General features: G+C 44.4%; 1 protein-coding gene across 1 annotated transcript; it reads left to right on the top strand.

Annotated features, from left to right (window-relative positions):
* Nucleotides 1-1,074: 1,074 nt before the first annotated feature.
* Nucleotides 1,075-10,516, top strand: HTR5A (5-hydroxytryptamine receptor 5A). The gene is made up of 2 exons (XM_061587138.1): nt 1,075-1,818; nt 10,184-10,516. Exons 1-2 carry the CDS (start codon nt 1,075-1,077, stop codon nt 10,514-10,516), a joined length of 1,077 nt encoding a protein of 358 aa, XP_061443122.1.
* The last annotated feature ends 12,350 nt before the right edge of the window (nt 10,517-22,866 follow it).

Below are 22,866 nucleotides of genomic sequence, written 5' to 3'. Positions count from 1 at the left end.
TGACCTTTTAATGTTTCAGAGTGTTTTTTTCTTTAAAAAAAAAGTATTCACAGAATGACATCAAGAGAGGTGGCATCTGTGTTTAGTTTCTAAAGTAAATTGATGGGTCTCAGGCCTGGGTGGGGAGTCTTCTTGTCTATCCTGAAATGGAGGCTGGCTCTTTAATTCTAAGTATGCCTAGGCAGGTGTTGGTTGCTCACTGGTGAAGGTGGCAAAGGCACTTTGCACATGCTCAGGCGGATTTTTCTGTATTGTGTAATAGGACTTCACGTCTGTTTCTGTAAAGACAGGACCTGCCCAAGGATAGAGTGGATAATACTAAATCGAAGGTTGGTCCAAAGAGGAGGTGGAGGAAGTGGGGGCTACAAAGCCAGGACTGCTGGTACTTGCAAGGGATTTTTCTTCTGCTTCCATCACAGCAAAGGCAGATCTCCCACTTTCTCTTTTGTGCTAAACTTTCTGTAACCAATGTGTTAACTTCCTGACATTGGAAACACGCTGCAGAAAAACAAGAGAAGAGACATCCTCAAATGGAATGTGCATCCTTGTTAATGCAGTTCTTTTTGTTCAATTTACAGATGCAGCCGATTCAGAGGTGGATTTCGCTTGATGCTTCGCAAACCAGGACTGTGACAGAGCTCTGGAGTCTGCAGGAGTATTATTATTCATTCATTAAAGGTATATAACCACCCATCAAAAAATATTCCCTGAGTGGTTTACAAACCAGACAATATTAAAGATACAACAAATGCTAATTAAAATCAACAATAAGCAATAAAGGACAGCATCAAAAACAAAACCCTGCCTTTCCTTGCAACAAAGACGTTATAAACAGTTCCCAGCTCAGGTGACAAACCATGCAAAGTCACAAGAGCCCAAGGTTAGTTTAAAACACAATTGATCAGCTGCGGGGTGAATAAAGAGCTCTGCCTCCTGTCAAAAAAGACCAATGCACTATGGTCTTTTCAGAGCTATGATATTATTTTAGGGATAAAAAGGGACACCTTTTAAAATCAGAAGAAGCATCTCAACCAGCCTCACCTTCTGAAACGTTCCTCTGCTTGTCCCCACACAATGGATTGGTGCCCCAACTTCACCTGCTTCTCTGTTACCACTTCGGCAGAGTCCAACTGGACAGGCTCTGCCTCTCTTGTGGACCATTCAGGCATCAGTGGGTCCTTGTCTATCTTTAGCGTCCTTGTCTTGACTTTGTTGGCTATGTTGGTGGTTGCCACCTTCCTTTGGAATGTACTGGTCCTGGCAACCATCTTGCGTGTCCGCACCTTCCACAGGGTCCCCCACAACCTAGTGGCCTCCATGGCCATCTCAGATGTGATGGTAGCTGCCCTGGTGATGCCTCTCAGTCTGGTCCACGAGTTGTCTGGGCGGCGCTGGCGGCTGGGGCGGCTGCTCTGCCAGGTGTGGATCTCCTGCGACGTGTTGTGCTGCACGGCCAGTATCTGGAATGTCACCGCCATTGCTCTGGACCGCTACTGGTCCATCACCCGGCACCTGGAGTATACACTGAGGACCCGTCGGCGCATCTCCAACATTATGATTGCCCTGACTTGGGTTCTCTCAGCCATCATCTCCCTGGCTCCAGTGATCTTTGGCTGGGGAGAGACCTACTCAGAGGGCAAGGAGGAATGCCAAGTTAGCCAGGAGCCTTCTTACACCATCTTCTCTACCTTTGGGGCTTTTTACCTCCCTCTCTGTGTGGTGCTTTTTGTCTACTGGAAAATCTACAAGGCAGCCAAGTTCCGCATTGGATCCCGGAAGAGCAACTCCATCACTCCAGTAACACCTAAAGCCCTGGAGGTTAGTTTTCATCAGGTGTGGCTGCCTGCTCTCTGGAATAGGGCAGCACCCTCAAGCATGTTGCAAATGGGGTCGGCCCTACCATTAGGAAGAGTGAAGTGGCCAATAATAATGTGTTGTTATTGGGTTTTTAGTACTGGAGGTAGGGAGAGAGGTGCTTGTGGAATTTTCTGCTGGCCTTATTTACGATGCACCTTGACTTAGGGAGAGGCTCCATTTGCTCCTCTGTGTTGGGCACCAAAACATCTCAGACCAACGTTGGCTACAGCCAGCCACTTTTAGCCCTCAGCATAGTGGCTAACAGTGAGATGCTGATGTTGTGTGCCACTGGGACTTGTTTGTCTTATGCAAAGGCTATTGTAGCATGCTGGCTAAGTGTGCGAGCTCACAAGCCCTTGGTTCATATTTCATCCCAACTGTGAAATCTCTTGGTAGCCTAGGTAGTCATTGTTCTCTCCTCCTTTGTCCTCATCGCCACCCCACCTGCTATTATGGGGATATTAATCCTGGTTTACTTTACAGGGTTGTAAAGATCATGTCTTGAAAGTGCTAAGTATTAAGACATATTGATTTTAGTGGGAGAGACTTAAGCATATGCTTAACCCTCTGCCTGAAATCAATGGGGACTTTAGTTCTTTTCTTTTTACCTGGATCAGTGGTACCTGCAACAAATGTTACTGCTTTGTTCAGGATTCAAGCCAGCTAACAAGCCATGTCCTTTTCCAAGATACTCCATTCCATTACCCTCCTCCCTGGTTTTCTTCTCCACTTCATTCAACATTCCGTGCCCACTGAGCACGCTCAGTTTTCATTGAGCTGCTTTTTGCTCCCTCCCACTTTGTTGTTTCCTCTGGGGATTTTGTTTTGTACTTCTGCAAACACTGGCATTTCCCCACACCTGCTGTTACCTCCCTTCTTTTGAGTGGATGGTGTGGTTTTGGTTTCATAAGGATCCATACTTGGAGAATGAGTTTGCTGTTTATCAGATTAATTCCCTAATTAGAAAAATGTGATGAAATCTGAGATCACACCTAGGAAAACCTGCACAATTCAAGTACTTTGTATTTGCACGTGGATGAATTGCTGCAATTCCAAATGTACCCTAGGATGTGCTCACCAAAGGCTTTTCTTTATACGCAGGTAAATGTTTGTGACACATGGCTGTTCCCGTGTGTTTGGGGACCAAAAGGTCACCAGTGCAAAATAAGATGAAATTGTAAGTCAGAAAATAAGCATTAGCATCCTAGGGAGTCATTGATTCTATTTGTTTAGGACATAGTATCCACTCACAAGCTTGCTGTTTGGTTTAGTCAGTAGGGCTATACAACAGATTTGGCTGATTCCTGATTCCCGAGCCAAATCAGACCTATTTGGAGGTCAGGTCCAGACAGCCATGGATTGCTACGGGTCTCGTTGGATGACCCAGAGAAATCTGTGGCTGTCAGGGGTCAGGGTGCCTGGCAAGAAGCAGAGCCAGACAGGGTGGGAAAACCCCGGGAAAAGGCCAAGACCTTCAGGGAGAAGGTAAGCTCAACTTCCATCCTGCCTGACACTTCCCTGGCACTTTGTTTGCTTTCATCCTGTCAATGGATGCTCTTGTATTGTGTGAATGTGTAAATATTCCTAGCCCTTTATTCCAAACTGTGCATGATTGTAAAACGCATGTGTTATATGTTATGTGTTTTACTAGAATGGCCGTGTGTGTGTGTGTATTTTCTGTCTCTGCACCATCTCATACTGTCTTGGAGGATCTCTTGCTAGTTTAGCAAACAAACATGAATCTGCTGCCGTGGGATCTTTTGAGGGTCAGCTACATAAGCAACCGTATGGGAATATATCTGTAGTTATTAACCAAGACAGCTGGGGCATGCAGCTCTGCGTGTGTGTGTGTGTGTGTGTGTGTGTGAGAGAGAGAGAGAGAGAGAGAGAGAGCAAGAGAGAAGTCTTTGGGTGTCTGGAAGATGGGAGTGAAGAACAGGGAATGAAGTACACTTACCTTAATTTAAAATATTAATTATTAATTATTATCATTATCCTTATTTTAATTGATGGCCCACCGTTCAGCCTGAGGTTCCAGGCCAGGTCACAACAATTTAAAACACAACATTAAAAACAGTATAAAACAAATTACAATCATAAGAATCGGGTGGGTCCTAAAGATATACCTCTCAAGTGTTAAAGGCCAGGGTAAAGAGGTACATCTTCACCATACAACATAAAGTGCCTCTCATTAAAATAATTCCCGAGGTGATATTGTGATGTGATGTACAAAACAAAAGAATACGAAATAACAATTCAATAAAGAAAAATCCCATAAGAGCAACATATTGCAATTACAATAACCAGGAATCGTTCAGCTGGTGGCGGAGGCCAGAGAACACTTGACGAGATTATTTTTTTTTAACAGCCAGCAGAAGCTCATCTCAGGACGTGCTCACCTTATTTGGTGGGGAGCTCTTTCTACAGGCTGGGAGCTGCCATGGAAAAGACCCTCCCCCATGTTGCTGTGAGATTATTTTTATTATTTTATTTTTAAATTAAATTTGTATCCCCCTTCCCTCCCAAAGGAGCCCAGGGCAGCAAATACATCAGTAATAAAACAATACAATTAAAAGGAAAACATATTCAAAAACAATCACAGTTTCAAAGTTGTAATTAATATTTTTTCAGGCAATTATCCCATTGCTATTGTCTTTACATTTTTACAAGTATTCCAATAAACATTTCTACATAATATAGCATTTAAACCACATTATGTTTGCCTTAATTTCCCTCCTCAAATATTTCAGGTTAAATACTTATGGTGTATTGAGACAAAAGCTTTGTTTCTAAATGCAAGTAAAATAATCGTTCTAAATTAGATCACTCTCTAGGGCATCAGAAAATGTTCTAATGCAAACTGGACATTTTCCTATTCACCCTATGCAAATCACCCTAATTGAAGAATTTTCAGTTCAAAATGTTCTAGAAAACCCACATCACTAGCTATATGTAGTAGTGTGGTCACAAATTCAGAAATACAAGTTCCCTTCATGAGAGCCCAGCCATAATCACCCTTCCCATTTTTTTTGTTGCTGGGTTGAGAATGAGATCCTTGTTAATGCCTTCTCCCATAACAAGCATCCCTAAGAGCCAATAAGCTTGAAAGTGAAGTGTTAGCTACTGAGAGGAGTCTTCTCAGTGACTGACTCACCTCCATTCACTTTGATTGGCTCTAATCAGTGGGAAAGGACAAGGAAGCATGTTAGAAGACTCTTCACAGTGGCCAGTACATTCCCCTTTCATGCTGATTGGATTGTATGATACTGGAGACATTGGTATCCTGCCCCCAAAAAGTAACATGTCTTAGACTCCCTGAGACACCAGACAACTACACCCTGGCTATATGGAATCTCAGTGCTCAGACACTGTATGCCACTGAATGCCAGTTTCTGGGGAACCACAGCAGGTAGAAGGCTGTTGTCTTCAGTCCTTGCTTCTGGATTTCCGGTTGGCCACTGTGGGATGCAAGATGCCGGACTGGAGAAACATGGGTCTGATTCAGCAGAGCTCTTCTTACACTTTCATGCAGAGACTGCTTAAAACTACCATTGACTGTTCAGCGGCTCACTGCACAGGTAATATAATTCTTGAGGACTTTGGGTTAAGCCTCTGTTTCAAACCCTACTGACCTATGCTGTGAGCACACTAGTCACCTACAGCAAAGAGTTTCCATTGGCTACACCTGAAGGAGGAATGAGTCGATCTGCCAATCAGTTGCAAAATCTCTTTGAAGAGATTTTTTTAAAAAATAACACACTCAAGCTGATCCCACCAAGTTTTACAGTGAAAGGGGGCAGGGTTTGACTAGCATCATGTGCCTCCGTTTTCAGAAAAGAAATCTGGAGATGCACTGGAACTGACAGAACAGTGAGTGTGACTGTACCCCTAGTGAAGTGCAGGTCCCTTTTTGCTGTCCTGTCCTGTAGTCTTCCTCCTGTTTTCCTACCAGACACCAGAGCCTAGCATTCCAAACTGCCTCACATTGCTTCCTCTCCAACAGCGCTGCAGACAGGTTTCCCCCTCGTCTCTTCAGCCTTGGGCAAGTTATTTGGTTACCCCAGCAAGTCTTTGATGGATTGATTCCATAAAGGAAGCCACAGCCCTGAGCTTACAAGATCTGAACAGTGTGGTTCACGACAGATGCTGTTGGAGGTCGCTGATTCATAGGGTTGCCATAAGTCATGATCAACTTGAAGGCACATAACAACAGGCAAGCCTCTGGCCACCAAGCCACCCTGCCTTCCGCTCAGGTGTTCTTTCTTCTCCCTCAGTCCTCTTCCTCTACTGTCGTCTTCTTCTCGCTGTCCACCAGCAACACCAACCAACATGGACTGATTAGCACCCAGACATATATTCACTTCTTCTGCTGCCCGGCCAGTCTAGCCCCAGCTAATCGCATTGTCTGATTAAGAATTCTAAACCTGCCGCCATCAACCAGCACGTGCATACCTTCTATCTTTTTTCTGCACGCTTACCCCTCCTAATCTGTCAGTTAAAGCCCCCCAGTGACAGTTAAACCAACTTTGACCTGACCAACCAAACATCAAACCCTCCACAATGACAATTACAATACAGATGCCGGCATACTTTACACAATGTCCATCACAACACAGTTTAAACAAACAGGGTTTCTTCACCTGGTCCAACAGCATCTGGAGAGCCAAAGGTTCCACATCCTTGGTCTAATGTCTAGTTTGACCCTCATTTACTCTGCATTCCTGGCTTTGCTAACCCGCTGGCAAAAGACTGGGAGCCTCAGCTGTTAACTCAGCTCTGCAGAACTTAAACTTTTATTCTGGTGCCTAAATATCCCTTTAAACCCACCCTGTTGATGTAGGTCCCCTTTCAGTGTTTCTGCATAGCCTCCATAAGTCCCTGGTTAACCATTTGTTCCTGTACAGAGGTCCCCATTAAAACTTGTCTTTATTAAGATCCCAGCCTTAAGATCCCTCAGCCTTCCAAGTTTGTGTGAACCATCTTAACACCCAACATCTACACTGGGCAGCTTGACAATACACAACACGTGGGAAGTGATCTTCCTCACCCAGGCAGCTGCTATGCTCCACCCTTTGGCATTCAGCACATCCTGCTTTTTAATCTCACAGCTTCAGCCCAGACAAGCCAGGAACGTATTATAAATGCAGCTACTATTTAACATTTAATTAGCATCTCTCTTGTGCTAGGCATTGTACAACACAAAGGCTTGACATTCTCTCTGCCCAGAGGATAAAACAAAACAAAAACAGACAAGCAAAAATAATCACAGACCCCAGGCTTGATGATGGAGGAGTTAAGGCGATAAGGGAAACAGGACCGGGGAAGCTGCAAACGGTGGAGCAGGAAAGGCTTTGCCGAATGAATGGATGTCGAGGAAAGGTCTGCAAGGGAGGAAGGACAGAGATGTAGTGATGTCCCAGGCCTAGCAGATGGCAGAGCTCTCAGTGTGTGAAACAGGAGAATATAGAAGAATGATCACAGTTGGGATAATATGGTCAGGAAATGCTGAACAGACCTAAGGAGATATGAAAGAGGATAATACCATCCTGAAGGAGGTGCACCTTCAGGGTAAGGACTAGAAGCTTGAATTTGATGTGGAACATGAAAGTGCAGCGGTAGAGAGAGGAGACATGATCTGAATGATGCGGAAGAGAGGTCATTTTAACAGAGACAGGACCTTTCCAGGTTATTTTTTTGTAACCATAATAATCATACAGTTCTCACTTGTTTTTTGCAGGCTATCCGGACTCTCAGTCCACTTAAGTGCCACTCTCTTCTCCTTCTCACCCCCCCCCCATTCTGCAGCAGTTAGCAAGTGATCGAGAGCCAGTGTGGTGTAGTGGTTAAGGTATTGGACTACGACCTGGGAGACCAGAGTTCGAATCCCCACATAGCCATGAAGCTCACTGGGTGACCTTGGGCCAGTCACTGCCTCTCAGCCTCATGAAAACCCTATTCATAGGGTCGCCATAAGTCGGAATCGACTTGAAGGCAGTACACACACACACAGTAAGTGACCATGTGCAGATCATGCACAGCAGGAAGAGCTGGCCCCAAAGTTGGCAAACCTACATACAGCAGGAAGGGCACTTGTAACAGTGGGATTGGAGGGGGTAATTATGTGATGCTTTGCATCTGAGCAGAGTGTTAGAAGTACACAGGGGTGCCCCTATTTAAATCAGTGAAATGTGATATTGATAGATAGAAAGGTGCATGGGAGGAGGGAGGTGAAGGCCCCATATCCTGACACCCTGTCAGACCCTCAGCTTCGAGTTCTGGCAAGTAGCAGGCAGGCAAACGAGCTAGACTTGAAATTGTCCAAACTGAGGGGGCACTGCAAATGTGGGAGATTTATAAAAAGCCTTGGCATCAATCACCTGGTTTCCACCCTCAGGAAGATTCCGGGTCGCAGCGGCTGAGCAAAATCACCCTACCATCCCCTCTTTCAACCTACAGCCCTGTGGTGCAGGCAACAGGAACCTTCAGCCAAGAAATGAGGCTGAGCAGCAGGCCAAAAGGAGGGAAATAAAGTGGAGTCACAGCAGGAAACTTAGTCAAAAGCCTCCTGTGGCTGAGAGGTAGGCCAAGGATGGCGGTGTTAACTGGCAGGCATGCTCTTATGTTTGACACTTGCAAAACAAAAAGTGATTCCCAACAACAATCCGGTACAAAGTGGTCACTCCAGCTGAAAACAAAACCAAGCCACATAAGATATGCACAGGGCAAGAGAACTGTGAATCACACCACCTCTTGCCATAAACACAACTTGTTATGTAATGCACTGAGATGTGTAACAATGTGTAAAAGCATAACGTTGTTGCAGTCCTAATATACTGTGTTGTTATGATAAATACAAAAGGAGGCATTAAAAAAAAGTTGGAAATGTCTTATAGGTGAAAAAAACCCACAATCTACCAGCAATGTAACTTCAGAGTCCATCAAATGAGAGGGGCAGATGGGCAGGCGGACCTCTTTTCAGTGGGTACCAGTCAACCAGGGCAGGGGAGCTGTAGCTCATTTGTACAGCACATGCTTTGCATGAGAAAGTCTGAGGTTCAGTTTCTAGCATCTCCTGGTAGGGCTGGGCAAGACTGACCCTTGGAGAGCTTCTCTCAGTCAGTGTTGACAATCCTAAGCTAGATAGACCAATGGTTTGACTTGGTAGATAGCAGCTCCCTATGGACTATGGACCAGATGATATTGTCAACAGGGCGTTGGACTTCTCATTTGGGCATCTGGGCTGTTTGCAGCAATTGGCTCTTCCTGGCAGCAGCAGGGATTGATGCAAAATGTCACCATATTCCATGCTGGTTGGCTTCTGGGTTGTGATGTTATGTTATGTTATGCTACGGTTTATTTCTAGGCCGCCTTTTGACCAAAAAGGCCCCCAAGGCAGCTTACACACAAATAGAAAAACACAAATACAAAATACAAATAAAAACAATACAATTTACAAAAAATCAAGCTAACAAAATCCTAGCATTTCTAAAAAGCAACAACAGCTAACCAAAAGCATTCATCTTCCTGGTAAAGGACAGTCCCCAGAAAAATGTCACTAAGAGCAGGGGTGAGGGGGTAAAGCAGGTGGAAAAGCTTGCCCTTTGATGGTCCCAGCACAGTTTCACCCCTGCAGCAGTACCTCTCAGTCTGCAGCTTCTCCTTATTTGATGTGAACTAGAGGTAGTCATAGATGGACAACTGCTAGGGGTGTGGTGGTTTGCCCTCCTGGTACTCACTCCCAAAGTGCTTGAGTTTTTTTGAGTGCTCAGCTGCTTCTCCTCCCCCCCCCCAATCATGAAAAGATGGTACTCTGCACATCTCTGGAAGTGTTTGCCACCCCCTCCACCATTATCAGCCCCCTCTCCTTCTATAAGGTACAGGGGTTATTTTTATAAGGGGGAGGTGGTAGTGGGTGCTCCAGGAACACAAGCATAAGTGTAGGGAACCTTTGGCTGTCCAGATTATGCTGAACTACAACCCCCATCATCCCTGGCCATTGGCCATGCTTGCTAAGGCTGATGGGAGTGGTAATTCAACAACATCTGTAGAGCCAAAGGTTCCACACACCTAGCTGACATACATTAGGTTGTGTCCACCTAGATTTTGCTGACAAAGATTTGAGAGTGTGCACAAGGGATACTCAATTGCGAGCCTGTGCCTGCTTAAAACGATCACCCCACCACGAGGCTTCATGCAGGCAAATCTCTGCTGTGCGGCATCTTGTAATTAATATGCAACATACAGGATTTCATGTTTGGCACCCGGCAGAAGCAGCAGACAGACCAGCAATGCACACACATCTGAAGATGATATTTGTCTTTGGCAGGTGAAGGAAGCCTCCCAGCAGCCACAGATGGTGTTCACGGTCCGCCACGCCACTGTAACCTTCCAGACGGATGGCGACACATGGAGGGAACAGAAAGAGAAGAGAGCTGCCCTAATGGTGGGCATCCTCATTGGAGTCTTTGTGCTGTGCTGGATTCCCTTTTTTATCACTGAACTTATCAACCCTCTCTGCTCCTGTGACATACCACCCATCTGGAAAAGCATTTTCCTTTGGCTCGGCTACTCCAATTCCTTTTTCAACCCTCTGATCTATACGTCCTTCAACAAGAACTACAACAATGCCTTCCGGAACCTGTTCTCCAAGCAGCAGTGAGCGATGCGCATGGATGAGGAGGGCAGAGGAAGACCTCTTTGAAAGCTTACCCCTACCCTGCATTGTTCGGGGGCGGGTCTCCTTAAAGAAACTCTTGGCCTTTCCACATGATCTGTTTGTATCACAATAAATGCTCAGTTGTCACAGGGGATTCAGACTTCTTTCTTGAAGCACTTCAAGGGTGGAGAGACTGTATTTTCCCAGCACATGAAACAGCAATATTTTATTGCTGGGATAACCTGATTTCCCTTCTCAGCTAGCCTTTCAGTTGCAGTTGTTAAGGTTGTGTGGAGCATAGTTCTGTGAGCACCATGGACTCCAGTAGGAGGCAATGTGTGACATCATTTGTAATGAGCAATGTCAATTTCCCTATGTAACTCCCTACATCAATCTCTCCTCACACCCATACTTTTATATAGGGAGGGGGGGATGTTGGCCTGCAAAGTCCTTTTCTGCCAAGGCCTGCCCTTACCTGCCCCACACCTAGGGTTGCCAGGTTCATGGCCTGATCCTGATCCTGTATCTTTAGGAGAAGAGAAAGTCAGCCAAGTGCAGATGTTCTTGCAACGCTGTAATGGGAAAAACCACAAGGTGGAATTCTCCCTTCCCCCTGCACAACTTTCAAAGATACAGAAGACCTCTTGGCTGCCATGCCCAGCCTCTAAGAGGTCTTCTGTATCTTTAAAATGTTGGCTGTGTGTGTTTGTGTTGCTTAATTTCATTTAAAGCAGCACCACAGCAGCAGAGTAACAGCAGATGTTGAAATGCGAGTGTGCCAGCGTGTGCACGTGTTTACCTAAGAAAGCAGGCTTTTACCCTGCACCAGGATCACTGAGACTTGAGACTTAGTAAAATAAGAAAAGCTACTTTATTTATAGATATACATAGCAGATAGGAAAGGCATACCTAGTTCTAACTAACTAACTAAGTTGGAGGCGCAAGGCCCAGACGTGGGAGTTGCCCTCATGGCTCAGGAGAGAAAGCAAAGACAAAGGTGTCTCCTCTCTCTCGGACAGTCGAAGAAGAGAAGAAAGGAAATGGTGGAAGGTGGAGGGGCAGATAAGCTTCCCTAAGCATATCAGTCTGCGACGGAAGGAAGTCAGTCAGAGCATCATAGGTAAAGGTAAACAAGCCTATCCATCTGGAGGACCCTAGCTCTATCTCCTTTCTGGAGCACAAACAAAAGAACAAAACAGGAGTTGCTCTTGCTCCACTTCCAACATAAAAGTGCAGGGGGAAGGGAGAATTCCACCTTGGTTTTTTTCTCATTACAGTGTTGCAAGAACACCTGCACTTGGCTGACTTGACTCAGAGGACCCCTCCTCACACTCTCCATGGGAAGGAGCCCCCTCCAATACCTCACCACATGCAGGGGCAGCAGGAGGAGGTTCCTAGCTCCTCTGGAGCCAGCACCTGAGGAATAGGACACAGCCCATTTAAGTCCCAGCAGTTTCTCTCTTAGGGTGCCAAGCTTGAGACACTAAACTGATTGCAGGACCTGTTCAGCCACAGTCAGCAGTCCAAACTCATTGCTCTGGATTGCCTTTCATCCAATCTGACTGTTATACTAGCTCTGTAATGATCTGACTATGGTCCTGATCACCCATGACCTAAGCCAGCCTTTCCCAACCAGTGTGCCTGCAGATGTTGTTGGACCACAACTCCCATCAGCCTCAGCCAGCATTGCCAATGGGAGGCTGATGGGAGTTGTGGTCCAACAACATCTGGAGGCACACTGGTTGGGAAAGGCTGGCCTAAGCTGTTCTGCCAAGTTCAGCCAGTACCTTCTTTGCGACCATACCTCGGACAACATCCATCCATCCATCCATCCATCCATCCATCCATCCATCCATCCATCCATCCATCCATCCATCCATCCATCCATCCATCCATCCATCCATCCATCCATCCATGAATGAATTCCCAGACTTAATTATAGGAATGCTCAATGGAACTTGGCCTTGGTATATATGAGATGATGATAATATGCCCCAACGTATGTTGTTCCTTTGCCTCTGAATAGCCACAATCACCATCACTCCAGATGTGTGGACTGGCATGACACCTGACACCTGTCCTTTTAGATGTTCACCACTGCGGTAGCCTATGTTTTGTGCCCCCATGCCCAACTCATTTTATTTGGTGTTGATTTGAGTTAGTTTTTAAAAGGAGGGAAAGAAATGCATGAAACAGGATAATACGAAATCCTGTTGCATTTCAGTCTCCATGAGATAATAAAGAGTAAAACCTCTGAATGCTGTGAATGGTGGAGAACAGTGCAGTTGAAACCAGGTGACAGGTAGAATGAAATGTTACTCAGTTTGTGGCTGAAACAGCAGGAGGTTTGTCTAGATAACAACATAGAACTTGCCTTGAGTTCTTGCTAAAATTCATCTGTATGCACATATCAGATTAAGGCCACTTTCATACTTCTAAGGCCTTCCCTTTTGTGGGAAGTGATTGAGAGGGTTGTAGCAGAACAACTGCAGATGTACGTCTGGATAGGTCAGATGATCTGGATCCATTCCCGTTTGGGTTCAGGCCTGGGACCAAAGTTTTGGGACCAAATTAGCCTTGGTCACTCTGATAGATGATCTTTATAGAGAGAAGGATGGGGGGTGGGAGGCACAACCTTGGTCCTTCTGCCCAATCTCTCAGTGGCTTTTGATACCATCGACCATGGTATCCTTCTAAACAGACTCCACAGGATGACTATCAGTGGCATTGTTATAATGGCTCTACAGGGTCATGTCTAGAGATAGCATGCACTGGTGCCTGGATGTAGTAGTGAACTGGATGAGGATCAACAAACCCAGTTTGAATCCTTAGAACGATGATCTTGTGGGTGGGTGGTGCCCATATCTGGGAGACAGGTCAATTGCCTGTTCTGGACAAGGTTGCATTCCTTCTGAAGGAGCAGATCCGCAGCTGTGGGTAGTTTTTTTTAATCTATGTCACTAGTAATTTTTGTAGCCAGGGGTGCCTCCTACCAGCTTTGACTGGGATGCAGCTGTGACCATTCCTGGACTGAGGTACACTGTTTATACTGTCCCACTGACATCGGAGCCATCAGTCTCCAATAGCTAGAACTAATGACCTCTTTCATGTTAGAACGACAGGATAATTCTATTGATCATGTGCAGAATGCTCTTCTCTCATAAGCCTTCTCTCACACACAGCAACTGCTACTGGAGGCTTCTCCATTGGAGCAGATGGGGCAGTGCCCAACCAACCTCGGCCTGCTGAAAGCACCTTGGACAGCTCCTTGAAAATTCAGGCTAAAACCTGGAGCAGATTCATTGCCCCACTGACATCAGGGCCATCAGTCTCCACTGAATTTCTCTGGGGAGGGGGAGGTCCAAAAGGGTCTCACCAGTAGCAGTAGCACTAGCCCAGATTCTTTTTTCTTTCCAAAGTGTTGTTCTCTGCTGCCGCTGCAGGTCTGTTTTCTGGCTAGCAGTGGCAATGGAGTGCTGTGCCCTCTGGTTGTTTTGGACTGCAACTTCTACCAGCCCCAGCCAGCACATCTGGAGGGCACTAGGTTGGGGGAGCCTGGTGTAAGGGTACACTCCTAGCTGACATTCATTGCTTGTCATTATTATGAGATAATCATTTCTAATATTTCCAGTAACCAAGTGGCATTGCAAAACGGAGGTCTTCGGTCCACATCTTCTCTTAAACAGCACCTGGAAGGGAGGAGGAGAAAGAATAAGAATGTGAAGCAGTATTACAATGGTGTGTTCTTTTTCTTTTAACTTAATATTGTGGAAGGGAATTATTATTATTATTGCTCCTTTAAAGTTCAAGACAATGCAACCAGGAATGAAACAACTTAGCTAACCTTTCCCCAACTGGGAGATTAACATTTCTCTTTCCATGCTCACGCAGCTCAGTGAAAGAAGGTACAGAATGTCACGGACTGAAACCTAATCACAAGAGCCTGAAAGGTGTATTTTGAAAGTTGCCTAGCAGGAACCCCCCACAGTCACGGAACATACTAAATGCAGATATTCAAGGCTCCAGGGAACAGCAGCTTTAAACACACGGTTGTTCACTGACATTGGCTTCCTTTACAGAGTGAAAAGTACAAAAGGTTTTGCTTAGAACAAATGCTATAAACCAAGGGTGAGGAATCTTTGGCCCTCCAGGTATTGCTGAACAACAACTCCCATCATCTCCAGCCATTGGCCATGCTTGCTGGGGCTGCTGGGAGTTGTAGTTCAGCAGCACCTAGAGGGCGTTAAACTAATCATGGACACAGAAGCATACAAGAAGAGCCCAGCTGGATCAAACCAAAGGGCCATCTAGCTAGGCATCCTGGTTTCCCACAATGGCCTTCAGCACCCTGGGCAGCTCCTTGAAAGTTCAGACTAAACCCTGGAGCAGATTTCACTGCCCCACTGACATGGAGCCACCAGCTCCTGTTGCAATGGCATACCCCTTTGGGAAGTCCACAAGGAGAAACACTCTCTCCTGCTATTGCCCCTCATATTCAGCAGCAAATTGTTTCCAAATATCAAAGTTTCATTTATAGTTCAATCCAATCTATGCATGCAGTACAATGGGGCTTACTCCCAGGGAAGGGCTGTAACTCAGTGGTAGAGTTTTAACTTTTGTTTTAACCCCCCCCCAACAGGTTTCTTGTCCTTATGGTGCTTGTAAGTTTGTGGGCAACACCTGGTGTATCTCAGAAGCCAGAAGGGTTAACAACAAAGATTTCCAGTTGTCAAAAGATGGTGTTGCAGAGCCTGCATAGCTCTTTGCACCTACGCATGACTATCAACAGTACAATATATTATGTACAATAGAATTTTGGCCAAACAGCAGCTCAATAACAAAGAAATATAAACATTAATTACAAACAACAATAAACTGAGCAGCATTTAAAAAGCAAAGCAGAGAGTCCAGCATCAATTGCACAGACAATAAAAACAGCAGCAGAATGTACACTCACCTCTTAGTCAGCTCTGAACAGCATGGAAACCACTTTTCCAGACTGGGTGAAGAAGAGTACAAAAACTCTTCCAAGTTGAGCAGCCTGCTTCTGCTGTCTGTTGAAAAACTTGGGAAGGTAACAGCCTGTAGGCTTGCACCTCTCTCATAAGGACTAAAGCCCTAGGATTGCTGGGCCTGATAAGAGAGTTCAGGTTAGGTCACTTGAGCTTCCCTCTTGCTAGTGGATACTGATCAATGTCTTGGCTCCCAGATGAATGTGCAACATCATCAGCATCACATAGGGGTATCAAATAAATTGCTTCCTTCACTACACTAATTATTGCACAATACTTTTGAGGATGAGGAATGGTCATGTCAGCTTCTAATTTGCTTGGGGAAAATATGCATCTCAACATTCAAATTGGGGGGAGGGAGAGAATGTTCATTTCAATTCTGAACCAACACTTTGGAACTCCCTGCCTCTTGACATTGGGCAGGTGCTGTGTTCTTTTAGGTACCTACTTAAAACATTTTTGTTTAGGCAAGCCTATCTAGACATGCAAATGTTGATGTGTTCTAATCTTTTCTGTAGTTTACTGCTAAGATGTTTTCAGTTACTTGTTTTTAACTGCATTTATTATTGTTTTTAATATTTCCTGTAAACCGCTTAGAGGTTTTGTTACAACCAGCTAGTATGTAGATTTTGTTAAATAAATAAAAAATGTGTTCTAAGCTCCCTTTTAGACTTGGGGGAACTGAAACTCACAAAAGCAACCTGTGTCTGGCAACCTGAACAGGAATTTGAGTTTTTGTTTTAGAGGAAAGTTTGGGGATTTTTTTAAAGCATCCAAACAGTGTTACCATCCATGCCATGCTCAGTCACTTTAAATAAACAAAAAAAAATGTAGAAAGGTCACAATGAGATGGCATGGATATCCTTGTGCTTCTCATCCAGAGAAGCAGAGACAATCTCATTAAAATCTATCCCTGTTGGAAGATTCATCTCCCATAGATTATTTTACCAATGTGACCTAGGTGTGGTATCCTGGCGAGTAGTGGAAGGCTCTGTCTCGGCTTCTCTTTTTTCCAATCTTAAATTCAGTTCTGCAACAATTTACTTTAAAAAAAATCCTCATGAACATTCTCAACCTTTTGGTGCACAACTCTCCAACAAATGTATTTTTATCTGCAGTTTTAACTAATGAACATGTTTTTGCAAGCAATTTCTCCTGATAGAATGCCTTTCTGTATGTGACATTCACTAATATATTCATTTTTATGCACATTTTCCCCTTAATATATGCATTTTTGTAAATATTGTTTAGTTGGAGAGCGCATTGCAAAATTTGGGTAAGCGTGAATTTCAAATGATGGCCGTGTTTCAGTTCTCATATTGATTTGGAAAGTGTGAATTTGACAAATTTGGCTTTAAGTGCGAGCCAAGTCGAATTTCTCCCTCATTACTGCTCCTGGCTCGACATCATTCACAGTACAAATCAAATCCCGCCCAAAATGTACTTTTGTATTAGTCTTCTTGCAGCTCCTTATGATTCCACGTGCATTTTGGACAGCTGCAGGTGGGTTTGTTTTGTATTTGAGAACGTCAAGTCTTCCTTTCCCACCCACTATGCAGGCATCTTTTTCTGCCCTGTAATTGCCAACATGTAGCATCAACATGTCAGCTGTCACCCAGAAGACACTTGCCGGCTGTCCTTCAAACTATACTGTTGCTTGGCGCCGTTGATAGGAAGTTAGTTAAAATGTACAGTGCATCCTTTGAAGAGCCCAAGAACAGTTTGAAAAAAGGAGGGGCATTTGCACTGGGTACTCCAAAGTTGGGGGTTTCAGAGGCCTGAATGGCAATGTTCATGTGGAACCTGGCTTTCTAATATGGGATCCCACAGCCTTTCAGGAATTAATATTTGAAGAAACAAAAATAGAATGGGAATTGGTCTAAAGTTTAGTGTTCTGCCTAGAAATATGGCAGTATGCATTTGCATGTATGTAGCCCACAGCTTTGCTTGGAAGTAAGCTCTACTGGGTTTGGTTAAACTTACTCCCAAATTAACTATGGACAGGAATGCAATACTTTTTTTTTTTGCTTTGCTTTGCTTTCAACAATCATGTAGGAATGTAATCTGGAGCAACCACATATACCCAAGGTATGTGTTACTTAAATTTGTATATTTTAGCAGAGATTGTCAACATCTGAGATGCATGTTTGCCAGTGTGTGTATTTACCTTAGTGGCAGGCTTTTACCCTGCATTAGTGTGGTGTAGTGGTTAAAGTGTTGGACTTGATGGCCTTATAGGCCCCTTCCAACTCTACTATTCTATGATTCTATGACCTGGGAGACCAGGGTTTGAATCCCCACACAGCCATGAAGCTCACTGGTGACCTTGGGCCAGTCACTGCCTCTCAGCCTCAGAGGAAGGCGATGGTAAACCACCTCTGAATGCCGCTTACCATGAAAACCCTATTCATAGGGTTCGAGTCGGAATCAACTTGAAGGCAGTCCATTTCCATTTCAGGATCACTGAGACTTAAGAAAAGCTACTTTATATATAGAAATACATAGTAGATAGGAAATACATACCTAGTTCTAACTAACTAACTAAGTTGGAGGTGCAAGGCCCAGGTTTGGGAGTCGCCCTCATGGCACAGGAGGGAGAGAGCAGAGACAATGGTGTCTCCTCTCTCTCGGACAGTCTAAAAAGAAAGGAAGGAAAGAGCGGAAGGAGGAGGGGCAGATAAGCTTCCCTAAGCATATCCATCTGCAGTGAAAGGAAGTCATTCAGAGCATCCCAGGTAAAGGTAGCCAATCCTAGCCATCTGAAGGACCCTAACTCTATCTCCCTTCTGGAACATAAACAAACGAACAAAACAGGAGTTGCTCTTGCCCCACTTCCAACAGTATGATCCATCATCCAGCCAGCTTTAAGCACTGTTAAGTCTATTGATTTCAATGGGTGAGTTCAGCATTTAATTAGTAGTTCCTAAGAATACTAATGCTCTTAGTTCTGGACATTTAAAATATTCTAGTGATTGAATACTTGATTGACTAGATGGCTGATGGCCAAAAGCAACAAGAAATACTCCTTGTTGATGGCACTCCCCTGAACAGAAAGTACCTTATAGTCCCAAAAATGGAAAGTTACATTTCCTGTGTTATGAAGATATACAAATATTAAAATACATGCTGTGCAATTCATGGATGCTCCAAAGCACATACAGAGATTCAGCTGAGCACAGCTAAGCATGATGATGACTGGGGAAGCTCTTGCTTGCAGGGGAGCTCCATGTGTTCACTGGAGCATCTATGCATAAAAGGAGCCTCTGGATTTGATTACTGGTCCTACCTACTTTTAACAATGACTTCTAACAGTAAGGAAGACTTCCATCAGTAAAGAGGGAACAACCAAGTCAAATGGGAACATTTTGTCCTGAATCACCAAGTGTTGGAAGGAATACTAGCAATGATCATACATTTTCCCTCTGTTTGCATGGCAGAAATTTCTGCTCACATGTTTCTTTCCATGAACAAAGCAAATGTGTTGATCAGTCTTTATGCTGCGGCAGCCAAATAGCAGGAAATGAAATTAGAATCATTTTCCAAGCCAGATTTCTCTTCTTCTCTCTCCCCAACTCCAATACAGTCAACATAAAAAAGGCCTTTTAGAAACATTTCTTACGCTTTCAAGATGCTTAATGTCTCTCAGTGGGGCTCTGTTCATGCAAAAACACACTTCAGCAATCGAATTTGTCATCTGAAGAGACAGGGAAGAACTGCTTGCCTCCCACTATTCATGTGACTGTTATGACATCCCCCTTTGGAGATGAAGCAGGGATGCTGCAAGAAAATAAACTAAGCAGCTTATACCAAACCAGGCCATTGGTCTACCTAGCTCAGCATTGTCTATACCAGGGTTGGGGAACCTGCTGGATTCTGACTCCCCTCAGCCCCAACTAGCCTAGCCAATATCAAGGGATGCTAGTGTTATAGTCCAGCAATATCTAGTGGGCCCAGGTGCCTCAACCATGGCAGTGGCTCTCCAGGATTCCATACAGGAGTCTTCTCGAAACCCCACCTGCAGATGCTGAGGACTGGACCCGAGACCTTTTGCATGCAAAATAGGTACTCTGCCACTGAACTACAGCCAGAGAATCCTAGAGAGGAAACAGATAAGACTCTCATCATCAAGTCAACTTCCCCCAAAGGCAGAATGCCATTGATCAAATTATAGCACTGACCCTCTTGCATTTTTATGATTGATTCCTTACCTATTGCTTCTCTAATATCATGGAATGCATCATAATTAGATAAAATGGGGTGGGATAGAGGGTTCAAGGTGGCTTGCAGATTTCATTAGGGGGGCTGTAAAATCTGAGCACTGCAGAATACTCCATGCCATCATAACTGGGGGGAAATTAAAAAACTTGTGTATATAGCCAAGTCAAATATATGTATCTGGTTGACCACTGTGAGAACAGGTCCCTGAACTAGTTGGGCCATTGGCTGATCCAGCAAGGCTCTTCTTATGATAGTTACAGGCCAACATTGCCTTTCTCTGCAGGTATCTTCAGAAGTAAGCATCATTGAGTTCAACGGGACCCTCCCAGCTGGGCAAGTTTTGGTTCTGGACATGTTACATATCACCATTCACAAATAATGCCTGGCTGATTACAGTGAAGTGTGAGACTTTAGAACTGAGAAAGAGCAGGTGAATGTGTGTGGGTCACACACCAGAAAGGGCTGGCAACTTTCTAATCAGACCCTGCAGCTATGCCCTTAACCATTGCCTGATGTGCAGAAATTACCAGGTGAAGCTTTTCAAGGCATGGATCTCAAATATGATTGCCTGCTAATGGCTGCTGATCAAGCCATTGTTAAAGGCGCAAAAATGGGGGCTGGTTGGAAAGTTGGCAGCCTTTTTCTCCAAAGCAAAGATACAAAGTTGAGCCCTATCGGGGGGAAAACCGAAATATTGACTCAGACCCTTCCACAATCAGCGCTTTTGGAAACCCAAAATAAAGTAACATTGCTTCATTTGAAAAGAGTTTGTTTATAAAAAGATTTCTTCTTAAAGCCGGCAAGCTGAAAGGAAAATTACTCCCAAATACATGAAGCCATTTAACTCTGATGGCCTTGATTCAAGAAATGCTTAACAAATGTACACTATATTTTTCTGCAGTACTGAGAGCTCTCAGGGGCTACATCTCATAAGAAGACAGCAAAAGACACAGTGCCTGGAATGAACTAGCTTTGTTTAATGAAGTTAATTGAATTAGTTCAAAAATCCCTGGACTACACCTGACAGTAATTTCCATAATTGTCGGGTGAACTGAACATGAACTGAGTTCATTTGGGGGTCGGTATTCTTTAGAGTCTTTGGTCCTTGAAGTGTAATGATCATAGTTAATTAAACAAGAGGGCTGCACAGCTTGCAAATGAGCACCCTGCACCTTGCAGGTATCAGTCCTGTGGGGTGCTGCTTCAGGGGTAGGAAGAGGAGAGACAGGCAGGGGTGAGCAGGAAAATGGAGGTGGTAAGCGGGAAAGGAGCACCCCGCATCCAAAGGAAACCACCCTCCTATCTTCTCCCAGGAAGATGCTGCCAGCTCAGTAAGTGCCTCCTACTCTCCAAGGCCTTTTCTTCCACTGGTTCTTCGTCTTTCTGCCCAACATCTCATTTTCCCACCTGATGCCTGCTTCTCCTTCCTGCTCAATGCCCTACCTCCTGACAGCCCCCGAGTGCTCCGTGGAGCTCAGCCCAACCGGAAGTGATCCAGGGCTCTTTCCACCAGATTCAGATGAAGCCTAGCACCCCTTGAACCTGCTTGATTTAGTTCAGGTTGAATCCAGTGCACAGCCCTCTTAAGCCATTCACATTCCACTCGGTGTGTTTTTTCATGTTTTCTTAGTCTTCTTGAGTATATTTTATACTTCAGTGCAGCAACTTGTAAAATGCTGGAGAAAAAATTGCCGAGGATCATTTAGATGAACTTGACTTGTGGACTGAACATGAACCAAAATAGTTTGCTTGGTAAAGGGACAAACATGAGCTGAAATTGGTTCTTTTTTGGACATATTGAACTTGAACTAGTTCCTTTTAAAAATGAACTTTCTGAGCTCTGGAAAGACAGTTGAGGAAAATATAAAGTTCAAGCAGAAAATGTGGGAATCCATGAAAATATCTTAACATAAAATTGGGATTTTGGCTTTAACTTTTCAAATGAGGAAAACTGGGGAGAGAAAACAATCTCTTGAATATTGTCACTTTAGGCTTTTTAAAAACTTAATTCTATTGGGATTTTTAGGTCACTTGCTTTTGCTAGAGGGTGATTCTTGAGTGATGTATGGAGTGTTCCTGCTCACATTCCAGCCAGCCGTGTCCTTTTCCAGGGTACTTCATTCCACTTCCCCTGCAACCTGGTTTTTCCACTACCCCCAACAGCCAGCCAGCCAGCATTCTATAACCACTTAACATGTTCAATCCTCATTGGAGTTGTTTTTGGTGTCGTCCCCCCAGTTATTTCCTCTAAAGATTTTTCATCATTCTGCAAACTTTAGGGTCCTCCCATCCTGTTGATACATCCTTTGTGTGTGTGGATGGTGTTGTTTTAGCTACACGAGGACTGGCACTTGGAGAATTGAGTTCACTCAGAGCTTGGAAAAGTTACTTTTTTGAACTACAACTCCCATCAGCCCTAGGCAACATGGCCACTGGATTAGGCTGATGGGAGCTGTAGTTCAAAAAAGTAACTTTTCCAAGCTCTGATTCACTATCAGTATATATGCTATGTGAGAGACCACAAAGGTCAACATTTGGCTGCAAGGACTTCTCCAAGTCATTAACTTCAATACTGAGCTAATGGCCTGTTAACCAGCACTGCCAGGTGCCCTGAAGACAGCTCCGTTGCCTTCTCTAGCCTACGGAAACCCCTCGTTATTCCTGTTTTTAGTGCTGCTTCACACATTACATCCTTTACATCAAAGACCTTTTATTGGCAAGTTTGCAAACACATGCATCCTACAGGTATACCTGTGGCTAGAGATCCTTGAACAAATGCGGTGGCAAACACACAGGTTTGCTTCAGTGTAATGTGTGAAATGGCCTGCGAGGTAGAGAGCTGAGGGTCTTAATCAGACTCTCTCTTCATTCGTAGCTAATTTTCCCTATCAAAACAACTCCTTAAGGAAATGCAAGGTTGCTTAATTAGCTTCCCACACACACTTAAAAGAGAGTGACAGCTCTTCTTACAACTGCAGAGTGACAGTTGTTGGCAAAGATGCTACGTGCAAGCTTCTGAAAGGTCTACAACTAAAGGGAAACAGTGTCTCCTTATAAAGTGTTAGTCTCTTGGAATGACTTTTCCCTTCCCCCCACCTCTTACAAATCGCCTAAAATTTTCTA

Source organism: Rhineura floridana, chromosome 10 (assembly GCF_030035675.1).
Source record: "Rhineura floridana isolate rRhiFlo1 chromosome 10, rRhiFlo1.hap2, whole genome shotgun sequence".
Lineage (NCBI taxonomy): Eukaryota > Metazoa > Chordata > Lepidosauria > Squamata > Rhineuridae > Rhineura > Rhineura floridana.
Note: the sequence above shows the minus strand (reverse complement) of the source record. Positions and strands in the feature narration are given on the sequence as shown.